This window comes from Cebidichthys violaceus, unplaced genomic scaffold (genome assembly GCF_023349555.1).
Source record: "Cebidichthys violaceus isolate CVI_PGR_0920_01 unplaced genomic scaffold, fCebVio1.0.p SCAF_64, whole genome shotgun sequence".
NCBI lineage: Eukaryota > Metazoa > Chordata > Actinopteri > Perciformes > Stichaeidae > Cebidichthys > Cebidichthys violaceus.
The window spans coordinates 325001-346310 of record NW_027176861.1 but is presented as its reverse complement, the minus strand read 5'-3'; the positions used below and the strand labels follow the sequence as shown (position 1 = coordinate 346310).

Genomic DNA, 21310 nt, shown 5'->3' with positions numbered 1-21310 from the left:
TCAGCTCAAGACATTTTACTCAGCAAAGCAGAAGCTAAATCAATAATCAAAAGAAACATTACCAAGGAATGGCAGCATAGTTGGGACATAGGAGAAACAGGAAGACGTCTTTATGCTGTTCAGAAAGAAGTTGGCAAAGGGAGGACGTCCAGAAGAAGCACCACAGAAGAAAACATGCTACCAGACTGAGGACTGGACACACGAGGCTGAACGAAACAACTCATACATCAACACCCAACAGGACTGTGTGAGCACCGCCAAACACCAGAATCTGTGGACCATGACATTTGTCATCGGCAGAAATTCACACTTGAATGAGACGAAGAGGAAGAGGAAGAGGAAGCTAGGAGTTAAGGAACTAAACCTAGAAGATGCATTAACCTTGGAGGCAGGAAATGTACTACAATACGTGAAAGAAACAGCATTGAGTAAAATAATTTAGGTGACCGAAATGATAGAACTCTTTTTTAAATTAATTAGTTTTGTTTTTTGTTTTTGTAAGGGAATAGACGCTCTGGTTCACACTCCAGTACAGTAGGTGGCGGAAATGCGCCTTTCACTGGATGCCGTCCGCCATAAAACTTAAAAGAAGAAGAAGAAGAAGAAGAAGAAGAAGAAGAAGAAGAAGAAGAAGAAGCTCGCAGAGGAAGTAGACGTAGAAGAAGAAGAGTGCTGCTCCCTGTCACAAGTGCGCAAATGCGCATCCAGCAGCGGAGCGGACCTCCGGTGCAAATTGACGAGACGAAGACCTGCAGACCGGGAACCGACACGTCGGGGCGGAAGAGAAACCAGCGCGCGAGAGGGGAGACAGAAACAAGGGGGGAGGTCGTCGGCGACACGGCAGGTAAGACCTAAAACACACACCAAACTGTGTTCAGAAACACGCGAACTAAGCGGAACTATAGGTGTAACACACGATATGTAAACAGAAACATCGTGTTGGAGGTGTTGTCTGATGGACAGGAATGCACTTTTCTATTCGGCTTACATATAACTAATCAAACCATGAGGAATTAACTTTTATTCCAATAATATTCTTCCACCGTCGTAGCGTCAGAATGCAGGATGTGAAGTGATATAGAAGTTGAGTATTATTAGAGTACTTTCTTAAGAAGTGTGTACATCCAGAATTTAACACTTGATTCTGTGGAATCCCGGAAATGTTTAAAACTTGAATTAATCTTTGCTCGTAATCAGTGACGCGTTAAATGTGGAGGTTTTCAAAGGGACTTTGGTGATGACGTTCTGCTGTCAACAACGGTCGAGTGAGAGACCTGGTGTTAGCATGCTAGCTAGCTAGCTAGATGTTCTGTGAAAGTGCGCAGAAGGGATCTGCGCATCTGACACGCAGAAGAGTGTGCTAACGTTAACAAGTTAGCGGTTAGCTCGGCGGTCAGGTTTACGTTACAACATCAGGGACCAGGCTATTTACTGGGACCAGATAACTTCACAGCCGCTAGCTAGCTAGCTGGTGTTAGCAATAATAACAGCTACGTAATGTCAGTATGAGCTAACTGTCTGTCTGTCTGTGTGTGTGTGTGTGTGTGTGTGTGTGTGTGTGTGTGTGTGTGTGTGTGTGTGTGTGTCATAGGTGTGTGTGTGTGTGTGTGTGTGTGTGTGTGTGTGTGTGTGTGTGTGTGTGTCATAGGTGTGTGTGTGTCTCGTGTGTGTCTTAGGTGTGTGTGCGTCTCGTGTGTGTGTGTGTGTGTGTGTCTCAGGTGTGTGTGTGTGTGTGTGTGTGTGTGTGTGTGTGTGTGTGTGTGTGTGTCTCTCATGTGTGTCTCATGTATGTGTGTGTGTGTGTGTGTGTGTGTGTGTGTGTGTCTCAGGTGTGTGTGTGTGTGTCTGTCGTGTGTGTGTGTGTGTGTGTGTGTGTGTGTGTGTGTTATAGCTGTGTTTGTGAGTGTGTCTTCAGTAATTAGACAGACCCCTGCTGATAAACATTAAAAAAAAAAATGACTGTAATGTTTCAAAGAAAGAGGGTGTGTGTGTGTGAGAGAGAGAGAGAGAGAGAGAGAGAGAGAGAGAGAGAGAGAGAGAGAGCGAGCTGAGAATCATTATACTAGACTGTAAAATAAATTGTACAATAACTAAGTACTTATTTTGAGGTACTTTTCATTATCTATTACGTTTCTACTCATCCTATATAATGTAATATATATATATATATATATATATATATTATTGATGCATCATGAGTACTTGTGGTCCCTTAAGTGTATTGTGAAGCTGGTACTTCAGTATAAAGTACTTCCTCCTCTCTGATGTATTTCATAAAGCTGTGCTTGAAATGTTTAATATTTCTAACTTGAGTTGAAATATTTCAACCTTTCAACATGTAGTAGTTGAAGTGTCAGTTTAGATAAAACAGTGCAGAGTGTAAACACAACAACGGTGACGAAGGTGACGAAGGTGACGAAGGTGAAGAACCAAAACAACAACAAGCCGCTCTCAGAAACACGGCAAACAAACACAGGACTTTAGACCGGGAGAGACCGGGGGACCGGGAGAGACCGGGAGACCGGGAGACCGGGAGATACTGGGGGACCGGGAGAGACCGGGAGACCGGGGGACCGGGGACCGGGAGAGACCGGGGGACCGGGAGAGACCGGGGGACCGGGGGACCGGGAGAGACTGGGGGACCGGGGACCGGGAGAGACCGGGAGACCGGGGGACCGGGGACCGGGAGAGACCGGGGGACCGGGGTCCCGGGAGAGACTGGGGGTTCGTGTCCCAGCGGTGTGTTGAGTCATCGTGACGCTGCTGAAACATGACGTTAACGTGTTTCCATGACAATGTGTCCGGAGGCTGTGTTCATGAGGATTCTATGAAATCGTGTGATGTTGTTAAATACAGTTCAAACTTTATTAATCTTTGCTGACAATCGATGGCTCTCTAAACCTGGAGGTTTTTAAATGGAGCTTGGTAAAAAGTTCTACTGCAGCTAGAGAACCGTAACGTTCTAGTTGGTTCTTTAGTTCTTGTTTTGATACTTGAAGTAGGTGACGTCGTTTGTTCTCTCATAATAATAATAATAATAATGTCTCCTCAGCGACCATGGTGGGCGAACGGCGCAATGGGAACCTGTTGGTCCAGCTGGGCCCGAGGCTGCAGGCGTACCCAGAGGAGCTGATCCGTCAGCGCCGCAACCACGACGGACAGACGGAGTACCTGATTCGCTGGTGCCTGGTCACCATCGACGACGGCTCCGGCTCTGGGGGCGGAGCCTGCGAGGCGAGCGGGACGTGCGGCGGCTCCGGCGGCTCTGGCGGCGGCTCCGGGTCGGACGGGTCCGGCGGCTCCACGTCAGGAGACGGCAAACCGGAGAACATCCTGATGTGGATGTCCACGGAGGACGTGTACGCCAACTGCCCCGGCCTGCTGGGGAAGAGGAAGTCGGACCCGCAGCAGCAGGAGGCGCAGCGCGGCGAGGCCTCCGACGGAGGCGCGGAGTTCCCCGCCGACGTCACCTTCGACGAGGTGGAGCTGTCGGACATGAAGCAGGACGTGAAGAACCTGGTGTGTCGAGCCAGGAAGCAGATGGCCAAGAAGAGCGACTTCTCCATCAGCATCACGCACACCATCCACGTGCTGAGCGCCTACGCCGCCATCGGCTCGCTGGTCGGCGTCTTCAAGGAGACCGGCGCCCTCAACCTGCTGATGGAGCTGCTCTGCAACAAGGAGACGCAGACACGACGCAGCGCCGGAAAGATGCTGCGAGCGCTCGCCTCGCACGACGCGGGTAAAACACGCTTTACTTACAGGGAATGCTGCTCTCTGATTGGCTGACAGGTGTCTGATGAGGTCATGTGGACACGTGCTTTACATAGCTGACAAACCGGTCTGGTCTGGGTCTGGTCTGGGTCTGGTCTGGTAACAGGACCTGGTCTGGTTTGCTGTGTCATCATCGTTCATATTACATCCACTGTGTTTTTTTTCATCCATCACTTCTTCTTCTTCTTCTTTTTGTGGGCGAGGAGCAGCTGAGAGTTTTTCCCATGAGTCATTGCAGCGTTCAGTGTGATAACATCAGACCAGAGGAGAGGTCTCACTCTGACTCAGTTTCTCAAACACTCAAACACAGCTTCCTTTCTTTAGCGTTTCGCTAGAGACATCATGTGACGAAGTTTAAACCAATGGGACGTCAGCAAGGCAGAGAGAGAGGGGGCGGGGCTACACAGATCCTCTTCAGCTAACCTCAGCTAATTTACGCTGACGTCAGCACATCGCTGCTAAAATATGCTGAGTCATCCTGGATCACTACTGATGTTTGACTGGTGGGTGTGACGTGTCTTTCACGAACATGTCTCACTACTGCTGTGACTGAAACGACACTTAGAGGGTTTCTCACTAAAGCGTCCATTACGTCCATGTTTACTAGCTGGCAGTCTTCTTCTCTCTCTCTCTCTCTCTCTCTCTCTCTCTCTCTCTCTCTCTCTCTCTCTCTCTCTCTCTCTCTGTGTGTCCTCTCTCTCTCTCCTCTCTGTCTCTCTCTGTCTTTTTCTGTGTCTCTCTCTCTGTCTCTCTTTGTCTCTGTCTCTCTTGTCTGTCTCTCTCTCTCTCTCTCTGTCTCTCTCTCTTTGTCTTCCTCTGTCTCTCTGTCTCTCTCTGTCTCTCTGTTGTCTTGTCTCTCTTGTCTGACTTTGATTCCCCCCGTCCCCCCTACAGGTAGTCGGGCGTACGTCCTCTTGTCCCTCAGTCAGCAGGACGGCATTGAGCAGCATATGGACTTTGATAACCGCTACACTCTTCTGGAGCTGTTTGCAGAGACCACGTCCTCAGAGGAGCACGGCATCTCCTTTGAAGGGATCCACCTTCCTCAGGTAAAGACTGTCGACTCCTTTAGGAGACACTGTCCTCTTATTGTTGTTATTATTATTGATTGTGATTGATAACATTTGTCTCGTCCCGGCTCAGATTCCTGGGAAGCTTCTGTTCTCTCTGGTGAAGCGTTACCTGTGCGTGACGTCACTGATGGACAAGCTCAACACGGTGGGGGGGGCGGAGTCAAACACTGACAGACAGGACGGCAGCCCCTCCCCCGCCGCCTCCACCTCCTCCAGCACCGCCCACCAGACGGATCACCTCCGCGTTCAGCGAGAGTTCGACTTCACCGTGGCGATGGCCAACCTCATCTCAGAGCTGGTCCGCGTGATGGGCTGGGACCGGAACCGTCAGTCCCCCGACGGCCAAGGCCCGGGAGGAGGCGGGGCCTGTAGAGAGGAGCCTGGGGAGGAGGCGTCCCGCCCCGTCCTCAGGTCCATCTTCCAGCCTCGTTTCTGCACCTCCCCCGTTGTCCTCACCGCCACCTCCACCGTAGCCGCTCCTGTAGCCGCCGCCGCCACCGCCTCCGCCTCGCCACCCAAGAAGAAGACGGGAAACGGATACAAAACGCGCTCCGACTTCGCCAGCCGCTCGGCCTACGTGGAGTACGTCCAGGACAACCTGAAGAGCGGCATGATGGTCCGCATGCTGGAGGACTACGAGGAGGTCAGCGCCGGGGACGAAGGAGAGTTTCGCTACAGCAACGACGGCTCGCCACCTGTTCAGGTGAGGAAACGGTGAACTATTAGACTCAATGTATGTAGAGAAAGGTCTGCTCTACACACATGAAACATGTTACAGCAGTGAGCACATGTTTGTGTTCAGACTGTCAGGTATTAGTTAGTACTACCTGCATACATATGGTCTTACAGACCATAATAACCTGGTCCTAGAGTAGTTCAGCTGACCTCACTAACGTAACCATAACTAACTATAACTAACCTGTAACTCTCTGTGTGCTGTGTTCAGGTGTACTGGAACTCCCTGTCCAGGACCTACTGGGTCCACTGGCACATGGTGGAGATCCTGGGGAGCGGCAGCAGCAGTCAGGCTGAGAAGGAGACGCAGGAGAAGGCGTCGAACCTGACGGAGACTCTCAAACTCACGGCGGGTAAGATCTGAACCCACCTGAAGAGTCCACCTGTCTGTGTACCTGACCTCAGGAGGTGAACCTGTTACTTCTTCTGCTCCCTCAGTGAGTCAGACGTTCTTCTCCAAGCCCCCCGGTGGTCTCTACTCTCTGCCCTACCTGTCCGAGGGTCTGCACCTGGAGACGCCGGCTCTGAGTCGGGCCGAGTGGTGGGAGATCCTCTTCTTCATCAAGAAGCTGGAGCTCAAACAGCAGCAGGAGGTCAATGGTGTCCTGCTGCAGAGCCTCGATGACCAGGTGAGAAACACAGAGGCCAAGGAGCATGCTGGGAAACTGAGGCTCTTGTCTTGGTTTCTCGAGTCTGGTTCTAATTCTCTCCCACCTGTTTGTAAAACACTTTCTGTGTTGGTCTGTCTGTCTGTCCTGAAGGAGGCGGAGCTGGACGATTCGTCCCTGATTGGTCTGTCTGTCCCAGGAGACGTGGCTAAGAAGCTGCTTCACTACCTGAAGCAGAAGTTGCCGTCGTCGTGTCTGAGCGACCTGCTGTGTTCACACACCTTCTCCAAACACTACCTGAGGAGAGGAGGAGGAAGTCTGGAGGATGAAGAGTTACTGGGTGAGGACACAGAGAGACATCTCTGTTTATATATAAAGCAGTGAGGACACAGAGAGACATCTCTGTTTATATATAAAGCAGTGAGGACACAGAGAGACATCTCTGTTTATATATAAAGCAGTGAGGACACAGAGAGACATCTCTGTTTATATATAAAGCAGTGAGGACACAGAGAGACATCTCTGTTTAGCTATAAAGCAGTGAGGACACAGAGAGACATCTCTGTTTATCTATAAAGCAGTGAGGACACAGAGAGACATCTCTGTTTAGCTATAAAGCAGTGAGGACACAGAGAGACATCTCTGTTTATCTATAAAGCAGTGAGGACACAGAGAGACATCTCTGTTTATATATAAAACAGTGAGGACACAGAGAGACATCTCTGTTTATATATAAAGCAGTGAGGACACAGAGAGACATCTCTGTTTATATATAAAGCAGTGAGGACACAGAGAGACATCTCTGTTTATCTATAAAGCAGTGAGGACACAGAGAGACATCTCTGTTTATATATAAAGCAGTGATATATCGAGATGTCCATGAGTCTGACTGTGCTTTGTTTCCAGCTGAAAGCTCCCTGGGTTCGTCCAGTCTGGGAGGAGGAGGAGGAGGAGGAGGAGGAGGAGGAGGAGGTGGTGGTGGTAGTGGTGGAGGACAGATCTCCTCCTCTTCGTCATCAGCCTCCACCTCCTCTTCCTCAGCGATGGGCTCCGTCTCCAAGAAGGCAAAGAAGGAACTTCCTGCTGATTCAGGCTGCGGCAGCCCGGAGCCGGAGAGCGAGCTGCCTTCAGAGGACGACAGCGTCTACCCTGAAGACCTGGAGGACAAGATGAAAGGTAAGGACATTCCTTAGATAAATAAATATATTGATTAGGGGACTGTGTGTAGACCTGCTGTCCTGTCCTCCCCTGCAGTGTTCAACAACCCTCGGGTCCAGGGTAAGAAGACGGTGCTGGAGAAGCTGGGGGAGGTGGTGGACGTCTTGAAGAAGGGGGGGTCGGGCTCAGACCAGGTCCAGCAGCTGGCTGCCGTCCTCTTCGTCACCAGGCTGCTGGAGGAGAAGGGGGTCCAGGAGAAGAACTCCACGAGGAGCGACTCCGCCCAGACCATACGGTGAGGATCCATTACAGAGACGGGGCCCATCGGTAGAGCACTCCAGGAAATACACAGAGCCGGAGGGTAGTTCAAGTCTCCTGGGAGAGTAGTGTGTTCCAGGAAATAGACAGTATCTCTGGGTACCAAAGTCCCGTCTGATGCTCAGTGTTGGTGTTTGCCCCCCCCCCCCCCCCCCCCCCTCAGGGACAAGGTGCTGAAGCTGCTGGTGGAGCTGCTGGGCTCGTCCTCTAAAGACCTGGTGGTCGACACGCTGAGACTCACCCACCTCCTCATGCTGAAGTACGAGTGGAGGGTTTCCTTCGCCACCGAGGGCGGAGTCAAAGCCGTCCTGTCCTGCATGCAGGAGTTCTCCACCATCACTCACATCCAGCAGCTGGCGCTCGCGGTGAGACCTCCTTCCTCATATGTACTGAAGTCTTAAGTGGAGAGAAACGTGTGTTAAAGGTCTATGTTTGATGTTGTTGTCAGACTCTGAAGGTGATCTCTGGAGCCAGTAAACACGACCTGCACAGCGTCGGCAGCAGCAGCCTCCCGCTCTCCGAGTCCGGCACTCAGATGATGTTGGAGATCTTCGCCAGCATCGGCTCGGCCACGCCCGAAGGCTCCAAGGGCCTGCTGGGAGCCGTCCCCGCCGCCATCGACCTCATGCTGCAGACTAAAGGGTAAGTCTCCACCGTCGACCTCATGCTGCAGACTAAAGGGTAAGTCTCCACCGTCGACCTCATGCTGCAGACTAAAGGGTAAGTCGCCGCCATCGGCTCCCTTTCGATGAATCGGCCCTTTTTTTTTTTTACTAATTCTCGGTCCTCCTCTGCTCTCCAGCTGCCTGCTGTCGGTGCGTAGCGGCCTGCTGGTGGTCATCATGCTCATCTCCAACCACAAGAGTCTGGCGGAGCAGCTAGTGTCCGCCGGCGTCACCTCCGTCCTGAAGAAGTGTCTCACTCTGTCCAGTGCAGAGACCATGCTGGCCATCATCGCCCTCAACCACATCTCCATGGTGCACAAGCTGGAGAGCAAAGGTCTGTCAGTCACATGACCACCGTCACATGACCACCGTCAAACACTACAACTTTAGTCCACAGGGGTGACAGAACCAACACTAGATCGATTGATAGATAGATGTTGATTTAATAATCCCAATCATTTCCACGTCCGTCATATTGACACCAGATATTTACTTGTATATGATCTATAATCCGCTCTTCTTCTTCTTCTTCTGTGGTGCTCAGAGAGTCATGAGCAGCTGGACTTTAAGGACACGGAGCTGCAGATGTTGGTGGTGAGTCTGAAGGAGCTGACGGCCACTAAGGAGGTGATCCAGACTCTGGAGCAGCTGCTGTGTGACGACGCCTCTCAGCTGGAGGAGGAGCGCATCCAGGTTCCGGTCCACTTATTGATCCATTCATATTGAGAGGTATTGATCCGATCGGTGACGTTGATTTATCGTCTCATATTGATGATGTCGTCGTCTCAGGTGACTCACAGTCGGGACACTTATCAGGATCTGGTCCGTCTGATGGAGCAGCACCGAGCCGACCGGGCCGTCCAGCTGTCCATCCTCAGGTACCTGTGACCTCCGACCCGGCGACGACGACGACAATGGCGTGGCGCTCGTCTGATTGGCTGTTTTTGTCTCCTGCAGGATCCTGAACAAGTTCCTGGACAACTACCAGGAGGACATGCTGCCGTGGCACGAGAGCATCGAGCCCTGCCTGTCCTCCATGACGGCCTTCATCAGCGACAGAGAGGTGGGTTCAGACCAGGAGGAGGAGGTGGGGGGGCATGCTGAGACCACCTCTGGGTTCTACGCTACCTACCTCCCTTGTGATTGGTTGTTTCTAGGTGGTCCAGCTGTTCATCCGCTTCCTGTACCGGCTGGCGTCCCTGAACAAGGACTACACGGTGGTGATGTGTCGCCTGGGGACCAAAGAGGCTCTGGTTAAAGTTCTGGACAAACACAGCACCAACCTGCTGCTGGTCACCGAGCTCAGAGACCTCATCGCCGACTGTGAGAAGTACGCCAGCCTCTACAAGAAGATGACCACCAGTGTGCTGGCCGGATGCATCCAGGTACGCAGAATACAATCCGACCTGGAAGGAACCAGCATTCATCATCGCCCACAGAGAGCCTCTAAGGGTCATCAATACTGTGTGTTTCAGCTGGTGTTGGAATCTGAAGTTATATATGAATGAAGAATATTTAACTTAATCTGAAGATTAAATATGAAGAATATTTAACTTAAGCTGAAGATTAAATATGAAGAATATTTAACTTAATCTGAAGTTTAAATATGAAGAATATTTAACTTAATCTGAAGATTAAACAGGAAGAATATTTAACTTAATCTGAAGATTAAACAGGAAGAATATTTAACTTAATCTGAAGATGAATCAGTACTTCCTGTTTCCTGTCAGCTGGTGTTGGGTCAGATCGAGGAGCATCGTCGCAGCCATCAGCCAATCAACATCCCGTTCTTCGACGTGTTCCTCAGGAACCTCTGCCAAGGTCGGTTCACATTCAAACATCCATCTTTTTCTCTCACTCAACGTCCGATAAAGTCGTAAATGCTGTAATTTAAAATGAAGATAACGTGCTGTGTTCAGGCTCCAGCGTGGAGCTCAAGGAGGACAAGTGCTGGGAGAAGGTGGAGGTTTCATCCAATCACCATCGAGCTAACAAGCTGACCGACAAGAACCCCAAAACCTACTGGGAGTCCAACGGCTGCACCGGCTCGCACTTCATCAACATCTACATGTTCAAAGGAGTCGTCATCAGGTACAAGAGTATTGAAGTATATCTGTAGTTTAAATATATCATCTACATCAGGGGTGACCAATACGTTGATACGGAGGTAGTGCGGGTAGATCGCGTGCCAGTTAGGAGGAGACAGTCCTCATGGCATTTGCCACTTGATTGATGTACATGGCAGCTAGTCTGAGACCAGGTCTTTTCTAACACGTACCATGAAGGCGCGGTCAACCGCACAACTCCGGCGAGCTAATTAGTTAGCCTCCCAATGTATTTCTACAACAGACGCTAAAGCTGCAGCGCCGTGATTTGGGGAACTTCCAAAACCTCCGTCAGAGCTGGAGACGCAACGGAAGCCGTGTGCGCAACCATTTCGGGAAGATATTGAGGTGATTCAAAAACTACAACGCTGTTTCAGCTGAACTCGTCTGGAGTGGAGGACGATGTTCTGACACTACAGGCTGACATTCAGCTGAAGTCCAGCACTCATGGACAGTTTAGAACTTACTCACAGAGGAAAAGTACCCAAACATGAGGACATGTGCTTCCTTCTTGACTGCATTATTGGGCTCTACTTATTGATGTGAGTCAGCCTTTTCTCACATGAAGAATATTAAGTCCAAACATCGTTCCACCATGACTGATCATCTGAAGTCTGCTTGAGGCTGGATACCAGCAGCTACTGTCCGCACTATGAAACCCTGGTTGATCCATTCAGTGCAAGTCATCAGAGTATATGACCAAACATGAACAGAGTTGTGTTCTCTATCTATCTATCTATCTATCTATCTATCTATCTATCTATCTATCTATCTATCTATCTATCTATCTATCTATCTATCTATCTATCATTCATTCATTCATTCAGACTTGGTTATTTTAAAAGTAGCTCGCAAGCCAGAAAAGTGTGGCCACCCCTGGTGTAAATGCACAAAGGAGTCGTCATCAGGTACAAGAGGCTGAGATCTGAACACATGTTCTCCATCTGCTCAGAAGACAACGGGATATCTGCAGTTTAAATATGGAGAATATTTAAATTAATCTAAAGTTTAAATATGGAGAATATATAAATTGATGATAAAACCCAGACTCAGCAGGAATATGAACCTTTGTTGTGTGTTTAGACAACTGGCCGTCCAGGTGGCCAGCGAGGACTCGAGCTACATGCCGGCCCGGGTTCTGGTTCTGGGAGGAGACGACCCGACCAACATCAACACAGAACTGAACACTGTGAGCCTCCTCCTCCTCCTCTCTGATGAAGGCTCAGTCTGTGGTAACTTCACCCCAAAACTCACGTGTGTGTGTGTGTGTGTGTGTGTGTGTGTGTGTGTGTGTGTGTGTGTGTGTGTGTGTGTGTGTGTGTGTGTGTGTGTGTGTGTGTGTGTGTGCGCGCGCAGGTGAATGTGACTCCGTCGGCCAGTCGAGTGGTTCTCCTGGAGAACATGACCAGGTTCTGGTCCATCATCCAGATCAGGGTCAAAAGATGTCAGCAGGTTTGTACTGACCCCTCCTCCCATCTACTGACTCCCTCCCTCCCATCTACTGCTCCCTCCCTCCTACTGACTCTCTCCCTTCCATCTACTGACTCCCTCCCTCCCATCTACTGACTCCCTCCCTCCCATCTACTGACTCCCTCCCTCCCATCTACTGACTCCCTCCCTCCCATCTACTGACTCCCTCCCCACCCTCCCTCCTCTCTCTGACAGGGTGGTATTGACACTCGGGTCCACGGTTTCGAGGTTCTGGGTCCGAAGCCAACGTTCTGGCCAGTGTTCAAGGAGCAGCTGTGCTGTAGAACTTACCTGTTCTACAGCACCAAGGCCCACACCTGGTGTCAAGAGGTGATGGAGGACAAGACGCAGCTGCTGCAGCTCTTCAACAAGTAAATACTTCAATAACACTGTAATAAGACAGTAAATACACAGTTAGAGCTGTAATAACACTCTGTTAGTACTGTAATAACACTGTTAGTACTGTAATAACACTCTGTTAGTACTGTAACAACACTCTGTTAGTACTGTAATAACACTGTTAGTACTGTAATAACACTGTTAGTACTGTAATAACACTCTGTTAGTACTGTAACAACACTCTGTTAGTACTGTAATAACACTGTTGGTACTGTAACAACACTCTGTTAGTACTGTAATAACACTGTTAGTACTGTAATAACACTGTTGGTACTGTAACAACACTCTGTTAGTACTGTAATAACACTGTTAGTACTGTAATAACACTCTGTTAGTACTGTAATAACACTGTTAGTACTGTAATAACACTTTGTTAGTACTGTAATAACACTCTGTTAGTACTGTAATAACACTTTGCTAGAACTGTAATAACACTCTGTTAGAACTGTAATAACACTCTGTTAGTACTGTAATAACACTGTTAGTACTGTAATAACACTCTGTTAGTACTGTAATAACACTGTTAGTACTGTAATAACACTCTGTTAGTACTGTAACAACACTCTGTTAGTACTGTAATAACACTCTGTTAGTACTGTAATAACACTGTTAGTACTGTAATAACACTGTTAGTACTGTAATAACACTGTTAGTACTGTAATAACACTCTGTTAGTACTGTAATAACACTGTTAGTACTGTAATAACACTGTTAGTACTGTAATAACACTGTTAGTACTGTAATAACACTCTGTTAGTACTGTAATAACACTCTGCTAGAACTGTAATAACACTCTGTTAGAACTGTAATAACACTCTGTTAGAACTGTAATAACACTCTGTTAGTACTGTAATAACACTGTTAGTACTGTAACAACACTCTTAGTACTGTAATAACACTCTGTTAGTACTGTAACAACACTCTGTTAGTACTGTAATAACACTGTTAGTACTGTAACAACACTCTGTTAGTACTGTAATAACTAGGGATGCACCGATCCACGTTTTTCACTTCTGATACAGATATCTGAGGTTTAGTATCGGCCGATACCGATCTGATACCGATCTAATAGAGAAAAACAGTGCTGAATCGATTTTAAAAAACGCAGCCGACGCTACGCGCCCCCAGGTTGTCCATCGCTTTTCTCATGTTGCTGGCGTTGTCCCTCAGAATCACGTGGATTTTGCTCAATGGAATTTGCCACTTGTCAAACATTTCCTTCAGGCTAGCTGCTATCGCTTCGCTGGTGTGTGACCCACGAAAGTTTGTTGCATTTAACATTGCACTGTGCGGCACAAAAGTTTCATCCAGCCGATGTGCTGTTAAACTTAAAAGTGACACAGGGGAAACGTCGGAGCTCCAGATGTCTGTCGTGAAACTTATCGATTTGACATCTTTTATCTCCTTCAATATGCGTTTGCACACTTTACCGTGCAGTTCAGGTAGCGCCGTCTCCGACAAATATTTTCGGCTTACCATGTCGTAGCGTGGTTCCGGGTGGTTAACTAGCAGCCGGAATCCCTTATCCCCGACAACTGAGAGCGGCTGCCCGGTTCCAGATGGCTGATCCTTTCGCTAGCTCCATTTTGAAAACAATCTATGCGGCCAGTTCGCTAGCGCATGACGTTACGCAGAGCACAACGCATATAATTGGACTGAATAGATTTGCCTTTATGGATCGATCACATTGTCACCGATACCCGATCTAGAATTTGTTCCTATATCGGGACCGATACAGATATTGATATCGGATCGGTGCATCTCTAGTAATAACACTGCTAATATTACTGCTGTTATACACTGTGTGTGCGTGTGCGTGTGCGTGTGTGTGTGTGTGTGTGTGTGTGTGTGTGTGTGCGTGTGTGTGCGTGTGTGTGTGTGTGCGCGCGCGTATAGACTGAACAGCGCTCTGAGACACGAGCAGATGTTTGCTGATCGTTTCCTGCCGGACCCGGAGGCTTCTGAAGCTCTGGGTCGGACCTGCTGGGAGGCTCTGATCACCCCCATCGTCCACAGCATCACTCTGTCAGGTACACACACACACACACACACACACACACACACACACACACACACACACACACACACACACACACACACACACACACACACACACACACAGCATCACTCTGTCAGGTACACACACACACTAATGTCCTCATAACGACGTCTGAACGTGGTCCTCACAAAGATGGCTCTACCAGCTCACGCACACACTCTCTCTGTGTTTACCCAGAATCCTCAGCGTCCAGCCCCCTGTCCTGGCTGCTCACAGAGTACCTGGGTAATGCCGAGTCCACCCGGCGCTGTAAAAGCCGGGCGGCCATCTTTAACTCCAGAGTGAGGCGCCTCACACACCTGCTGGTCCACGTGGACACCAGCCGGCTGGACGGGGAGGAGCTCAAACCGCCGGTCAAATCAAGTGAGTCCGCTGTGAACACCTGAGGCGTGACATCACAGTGACATCACAATAACCGTGAAGAGTGTCTAAAGAGTTTGTTCTGTTTTCAGAAGGTCTCAACCGAAGCAAAGAGCTGAAGAGTAAGTAACGTCAGAGGTCTGCTGTTTGTTTACTCTCTGCTCTGTAACACCTCACGCGTCCACATGAGGACAGGAAGTCCCCCCCCTGATGTTTCACAATAAAGGCTGAGTTAAACACTAATTAAGTAAAGTACTAAAAGTACTCTTCTACCAATAGATTACTGGTGCTGATGCATTCATGAAATGCAGGATTTTACAGAATAGCAGGTTGAACTTCTTCATATAGTGTTGAAACAAGGCGTCACATCTTTTCTGTATAAAATCTCAAAGTACAGAAACCAAAGTAACAAACTGACATTTCTCATATATGTTTTGGGACTTGTGAAATATGATTTTAAAATAATTAGGATGTGTGAATGAGAACATTCAGCTTCTTTTAAAACAAACCTGAAATCATCTTTTTCTTTCAGTTTTGCACCGCTCTTATTTTGACAGGCTGACTTCCTGTCCCCATCTGTAGCGTTGACGCTGCCGCGGTTTCTTTTCAGAAGTAAAAGCAGGAACAGAACAGAGACTGCACTGCTTTATCTTTTTATGTTTCTGGCTGCAGTTTTATCTTTTTTTTTTTTTTTTTTTAAAGATTTCAATTCAACGATGATGAACTGCATCGAGAAAAAACTGTTCAGTTTTTTAACATTTGTGTTGCAGACGGTAAAGAGGGTAAGAACAAAGAAACGTCGGCCTCCTCTTCCTCCTCCTCGTCCTCCTCAGCCAGGCCCAGAGTGAAGAGCAGCAGCAGCATCGCGGGCATCGCCCTCTGCTGGCAGGGAGTGGTACAGCGCCAGGTAAGGCTCAGACCACAGGGTCTGAAGAGGGATGCTCCCACATGTCTGTCTGTCTGTCTGTCTGTCTTCACACATGTGGTCTCTGTCCCCTCAGGTGAAGAGGTTTCTGGAGTCCAGCTGCAGTCTGCCTGACTTCGTGGAGCGGTACCGGACTCTGTACCTCCGGCTGAAGAACGCCATGGAGGAGCTGTTCGGTCAGCAGACCGCCTTCGTCCTCGCTCTCAGACACGGATTCTCCTCCGCCCTGCTGCAGCTGTCCATCCTCAGGGCCATGCATGTGAGTCAGACAGACAGACAGACGCAGACATGTTGATAAATGAGGAATATTAAAGCAGTGAATAGTTCAAATGATTTAAATTCAGATCATCATCATCTTTGGAGCATAAACTGGTTCCAGCTCCTCACATGTGATAATAAACTGGATATCTTTCATTTCTTGTGTGTGTGACTCTCTCTCTCTGTGTGTGTGTGTGTGTGTGTGTGTGTGTGTCTCTTTGTGTGTGTGTGTCTCTGTGTGTGTGTGTCTCTTTGTGTGTGTGTGTGTGTGTGTGTGTGTGTGTGTGTGTGTGTGTGTGTGTGTGTGTGTGTGTGTGTGTGTGTGTGTGTGTGTGTGTGTGTGTGTGTGTGTGTGTGTGTGTGTGTGTGTGTGTGTGTGCGTGCGTGCGTGCGTGCGTGCGTGCGTGCGTGCGTGCGTGCGTGCGTGCGTGTCTCAGGTGAGTGAGCGTTTCTCTCAGTACATCGACGTCACCATCCAGGTGAGCGGCTCTTCTTCTGGCAGTGTGGAGACTCTGGAGCGTCTGCAGCAGTTCTTGGAGCCGATGCTCTTCCTGTCGGGTCTGGAGCTCGCCAACACCTTCGAGCACTTCTACAGGTGTGAACGCCGCCACGCCGGACCGCCGCCGATCCTACAGCGCCGACGGTTTCCCACCTAATCCCTCTGCTCTGCCTCTCAGGTACTACCTGGGCGACCGGCTGCTGGCTCAGGGGAACGTATGGCTGGAGAGCGCCGTGATCGATCAGATCGGCAGCTGCTTCCCGAGTCGGTTCCCTCAGCAGATGTTGAAGAACCTGAGCGAGTCGGCGGAGCTGCAGCAGGAGTTCCACCTGTATCGCCTGCAGCAGCTGGACCGATGCCTGCAGGAGCGCGACCAGGTCGGCAAAAAACCCACGCAACCTTCTACGGGTTGTTTTGTGTCTGACTTCCTGTTTGATCTGTTTTTCCTTTTGTTGTTTCTGCAGATGATGGAGGAGGAGTGGGCGGAGTCAGAGGAGGAGGCGGAGGTCCAGGTTCTGGTTCTGTCTCCACGCTGCTGGGCCGTGTCCTCGCTCTGCTTCCTGGACGAACCCACAAAACACTTTCCAGACGAACTCTGCTCCTACCTGAACCAGTTCACCCAGTTCTACACTCACAGTCAGTAACCAGTTCACCCAGTTCTACTCTGTCAGTAACCAGTTACATTACATTACATTACAGTCATTTATCAGACGCTTTTATCCAAAGCGACTTACAATTCAGTATCTATTTACACACCGTAGACGCAGCTACGGGAGACATTCTGGGGTTAAGTGTCTTGCTCAAGGACACATTGACACGAGACTAATAGAGCAGGAGCCGGGGATCGAACCGCCAACCCTCTGATTGAAAGGCGGCCCTGCTCTCCACTTAGCCACGGTCACCCAAGTTCACCCAGTTCTACTCTGTCAGTAACCAGTATAACCAGTATGATGTGTGTCTCCAGGTCAGTCCATGTTCGGTCTCAGTCACTGGAAGCCTCGCCGTCTCCAGTGGACTTGGCTCGGTCACGCTGAGCTTCAGTTTGGCTGCTGGAAGCTTCACGTCTCCACTCTGCAGATGTTCATCCTGCTGCAGCTCAACAGCCAACAGGTGACACGTGATACGATGTACAATACGATATATTATATGTGTGATACGATATATTATGGGCTCTCTGATATATAACCTGTGTTGGTGGTGGTGCGTTCACTGACCGTGGGCTCTCTGATATATAACCTGTGTTGGTGGTGGTGCGTTCACTGACCGTGGGCTCTCTGATATATAACCTGTGTTGGTGGTGGTGCGTTCACTGACCGTGGGCTCTCTGATGTATAACCTGTGTTGGTGGTGGTGCGTTCACTGACCGTGGGCTCTCTGATGTATAACTTGTGTTGGTGGTGGTGCGTTCACTGTCCGTGGGCTCTCTGATGTATAACCCGTGTTGGTGGTGGTGCGTTCACTGACCGTGGGCTCTCTAATATACAACCTGTGTTGGTGGTGCGTTCAATGACCGTGGGCTCTCTGATATATAACCTGTGTTGGTGGTGCGTTCAATGACCGTGGGCTCTCTGATGTATAACCTGTGTTGGTGGTGCGTTCACTGACCGTGGGCTCTCTGATGTATAACCTGTGTTGGTGGTGCGTTCACTGACCGTGGGCTCTCTGATGTATAACCTGTGTTGGTGGTGGTGCGTTCACTGACCGTGGGCTCTCTGATGTATAACCCGTGTTGGTGGTGGTGCGTTCACTGACCGTGGGCTCTCTGATGTATAACCCGTGTTGGTGGTGGTGCGTTCACTGACCGTGGGCTCTCTTCAGGAGGTTCCGGTGGAGGCTCTGCTCCAGGCCACCAGCCTATCAGCTGCCGTCCTGCTTCACGCTCTGCTGCCTCTCATCAGTGACGGAGGACCTCTGACCTGCAGCCAGCCTGAGGAGCCTCTCCAGGGTCAGACTCCTCATGACCTCTGACATCCTCTTCATCATCCTCCTCCTCCCTGACTCACCCCCCCCCCCCCCCCCCCCCCCCCCACCCCCACCCCCCACCCCCCGGACCGTCTGCTCTCAGGTGTGTTGCAGGTGAACCAGCAGGTGGCGTCTCTCGGTGTGGACGGCGTCCCCGCGTCCGTCCAGCTGCTGCCCAGACAGACGTACCTGAACGTGGACGAGGATGCCGCCGGCACGCTGGAGAGGAAGAGGAACTACATCTACTGTCTGATCGTCCACATCATGAAGCGGGAGAAGGAGATGCACATCGACAACCTCGTCTTCAAGGTTGGTGTTTCCCCAAAGCATCATGGGAATTGTAGTTCCAAAGCTCTATGACCACGTTGCATGTTGAATTATATGATAGGTTATATGATAGGTTATACCAGTGACTCTCAACTGGTGGGTCTTCAGTGGGTCGCGGACCTTTGCTTGAAAAAAAATAAAATATAAAATATAAATCTTGTGCTTTTATTTTTGAAGGGGTTTATTCACACTCCTTAACAGTATTTGGCATTAATGCCTCGTAATGCTAATAGACTCACAGTACAGAAGATCAGCCACACAGTTTGTTTTCATGCTAAGTGAGCGAAACGCAAGTAGGACAGCGACTATATGAGAGATGGATTTATTACATAGAGGACAGAAGAGGACAAACACCTCAGAGTGTTTTGTGCAGCGAGGTTCTGGAACAAGAAAGCATAAAGCCTCAAAAGTGAAGCGGCGTTTGTTGATCGATCCACAGCGGATCAACTGAAAACTATTCAGTAGAGACTGAAGACATGTCGACATCAAACAGACCACGGCTCCAATTAAGGCAAGCGGCCATTTTGCTTTAGAAATGGAGAATCTACTGACATAAACAATCAGTTGTACTGGTTTACGTGAGACGTGGGACGAGGACTGACAGGAACCAGAGAGCTCTGAGAGGACGCGTTCAGCTCCGGTTCAGACCGATCCGTCGATCATTAAACACATTGAGACATTTGGGTCGGCTTGTCATTAAGGGGTGATGGTGCGTCCCGCAGCCAGACCAGTTGAGAACCACTGGGTTGTACGATAGCTCATACCATACGTTATACCGGAGGTCTTCAACAGGGGGTCTGCGACCCCTACGGGGTCCGGAGGTACTGCAGGGGTTCCGCGAAATATTTGGTTGGTTAGACACATTTTTTTTTTTTTATTTCACAAATGAAATGTCTTTAAATACACATTAACATGAATTAAAAAAACAACATTTACTTCACCCACGAATCCTTATGCAATCATTTTTGCAAGATGTTCCTGCTAAAACGCTGCAGCTCCTATCCAGGTGTATGTATGGACTTTGTTATGAACATGAATCTGTCCATTATTGTAATAGTTCAGTATTGTACAAGATAACAGGTATGTTTATACATGACAGTGGCACTAATAGACCATCACTTATTTTAGTTTCCGCATTTATGTAAAAACGTCAATTTGAATATCTTGTATGCATGATTATCAGCAATGGACAGACATTGTTGATATTGTCGTTGGTTTCAGTTGACGAGGTGTGTTCATGAACGTCAGTGTCACGACCGCCTACTCACTGTACCTCTAAAATACAAACATGAAGACATGAGCCTGTGTATTACTTCAATAGCTTAGTATTACTATAGTACTATAGTATTAGTATTGAATGCACAATAACAGGTATGTTTATACATGGCACTAGACCCAGTTTAATACAATATATATAGTAGGAGGTCCCTGCTCCATCTCAGTTTGGGGGTCCTTGGCTTGAAAAACGTTGCAGACCCCTGCATTATATAACACATGATATGACATGTCTCCGTCCCCCCTCCAGGTGCTGGACTCGTGTCAGAGACAGGAAGCGTCTCGTCCTCGGGGCGCCGGGCGTTTCGGCTGCAGCACCGGCGACGTGCTCTCCTGCATCGTGCACGTCATCGGTAAAGGCTGCGTCCGCCGCAACGAGGAGAACCCGCACATCGTGGAGTACCTGCCGGAGGACCCGTCCACGCCGCAGAAGGGCCAGGCCCAGTTCTCCTTCAGCCGGACCGAGATCAGGAAGGAGGACGACGGGGCCGACATCAGGTGTGACTTCTGACCTCGTTTTAACTTCATTTAGTTCCTTCAGACGCGAAGAAGAAGCTTCAGTTTCCCGTTTGTCTTCATCTTCGTCCCCTCGTGTCCGTCCTGTCCCTTTTAAGAAGCCGTCCTGCTGCTCTCGCTGTGGTTTCACATTTCACTCGGTTCGTTGTGAAACAAAGTGTCGCCTCTGTTCTCTCAGATAAAAGCAGTTCAGTTCTTATTTATGTGACGTTCTTCAGCTTCTTCTGACTCATTCAAACTGAAGTCAAAACAGACATGTAACATGTTTAATTTTCTACTAAAAGAAAATAAAGAAAAGATTTAAACTTTTGCTTGTTGTTTTTTGACTTCTTTGGAATTATGAAGATCGTTAATAATTGACTGATTTATGAGTATAATTTAACTTAGATATTCAAAAAGAATCAAAATGTAACCTAATAAATAGTCATAACTATTCATATTAAGTGTTAAACAAGTTCCTGTATTGTCATAATAATTAAATACAGACTATGAATTTGATAACCCAATTCATTATAATAATAATAATAATATGTAATACAATGAAGAAAACTGTTACCGTCAGTGAGGGACCTCTTAGAAGCAGACAAATGTGTATTTCATGTATTTTTGGGGAAATAAGCAGCAGAATTTGAATTAATTGCGATAACATCATGTTGTAGATTAAAGTTAAAGCAGCTCTCCCACCACACTGATGTGTTCAATGTCTCCTGTTGTGTCTTTCTCACTATTCTTTTGATTATTGTGCTGCATGAAACATTTAAATTTAGTCCAGATCCACAAGCTCTGGTGATTCAATTTACTTATAGAACCCAAAATCACAAATC

At 48.7% G+C, this 21310-nt stretch overlaps 1 protein-coding gene across 1 annotated transcript in view; it reads left to right on the top strand.

Moving 5' to 3' along the window:
• Positions 1-600: 600 nt before the first annotated feature.
• The window catches only part of LOC137890276 (cullin-9), a 27176-nt gene continuing 6466 nt past the window's right edge, over positions 601-21310 (top strand). Inside the window, exons 1-33 of the mRNA XM_068734443.1 lie at positions 601-844; positions 3053-3742; positions 4669-4823; positions 4918-5550; positions 5794-5935; positions 6021-6211; positions 6344-6530; positions 7097-7366; positions 7445-7643; positions 7830-8031; positions 8115-8308; positions 8469-8665; positions 8876-9024; positions 9121-9209; positions 9289-9394; positions 9489-9716; positions 10062-10152; positions 10251-10422; positions 11520-11625; positions 11793-11888; positions 12102-12277; positions 14202-14335; positions 14542-14727; positions 14817-14846; positions 15495-15631; positions 15726-15908; positions 16345-16502; positions 16585-16783; positions 16871-17042; positions 17371-17516; positions 18225-18351; positions 18472-18677; positions 20221-20468. Of these exons, the coding sequence (XP_068590544.1) occupies positions 697-844; positions 3053-3742; positions 4669-4823; positions 4918-5550; positions 5794-5935; positions 6021-6211; positions 6344-6530; positions 7097-7366; positions 7445-7643; positions 7830-8031; positions 8115-8308; positions 8469-8665; positions 8876-9024; positions 9121-9209; positions 9289-9394; positions 9489-9716; positions 10062-10152; positions 10251-10422; positions 11520-11625; positions 11793-11888; positions 12102-12277; positions 14202-14335; positions 14542-14727; positions 14817-14846; positions 15495-15631; positions 15726-15908; positions 16345-16502; positions 16585-16783; positions 16871-17042; positions 17371-17516; positions 18225-18351; positions 18472-18677; positions 20221-20468 (6347 nt within the window). The 5' untranslated portion in view covers positions 601-696. The remainder of the gene's footprint in view (positions 845-3052; positions 3743-4668; positions 4824-4917; positions 5551-5793; positions 5936-6020; positions 6212-6343; positions 6531-7096; positions 7367-7444; positions 7644-7829; positions 8032-8114; positions 8309-8468; positions 8666-8875; positions 9025-9120; positions 9210-9288; positions 9395-9488; positions 9717-10061; positions 10153-10250; positions 10423-11519; positions 11626-11792; positions 11889-12101; positions 12278-14201; positions 14336-14541; positions 14728-14816; positions 14847-15494; positions 15632-15725; positions 15909-16344; positions 16503-16584; positions 16784-16870; positions 17043-17370; positions 17517-18224; positions 18352-18471; positions 18678-20220; positions 20469-21310) is intronic.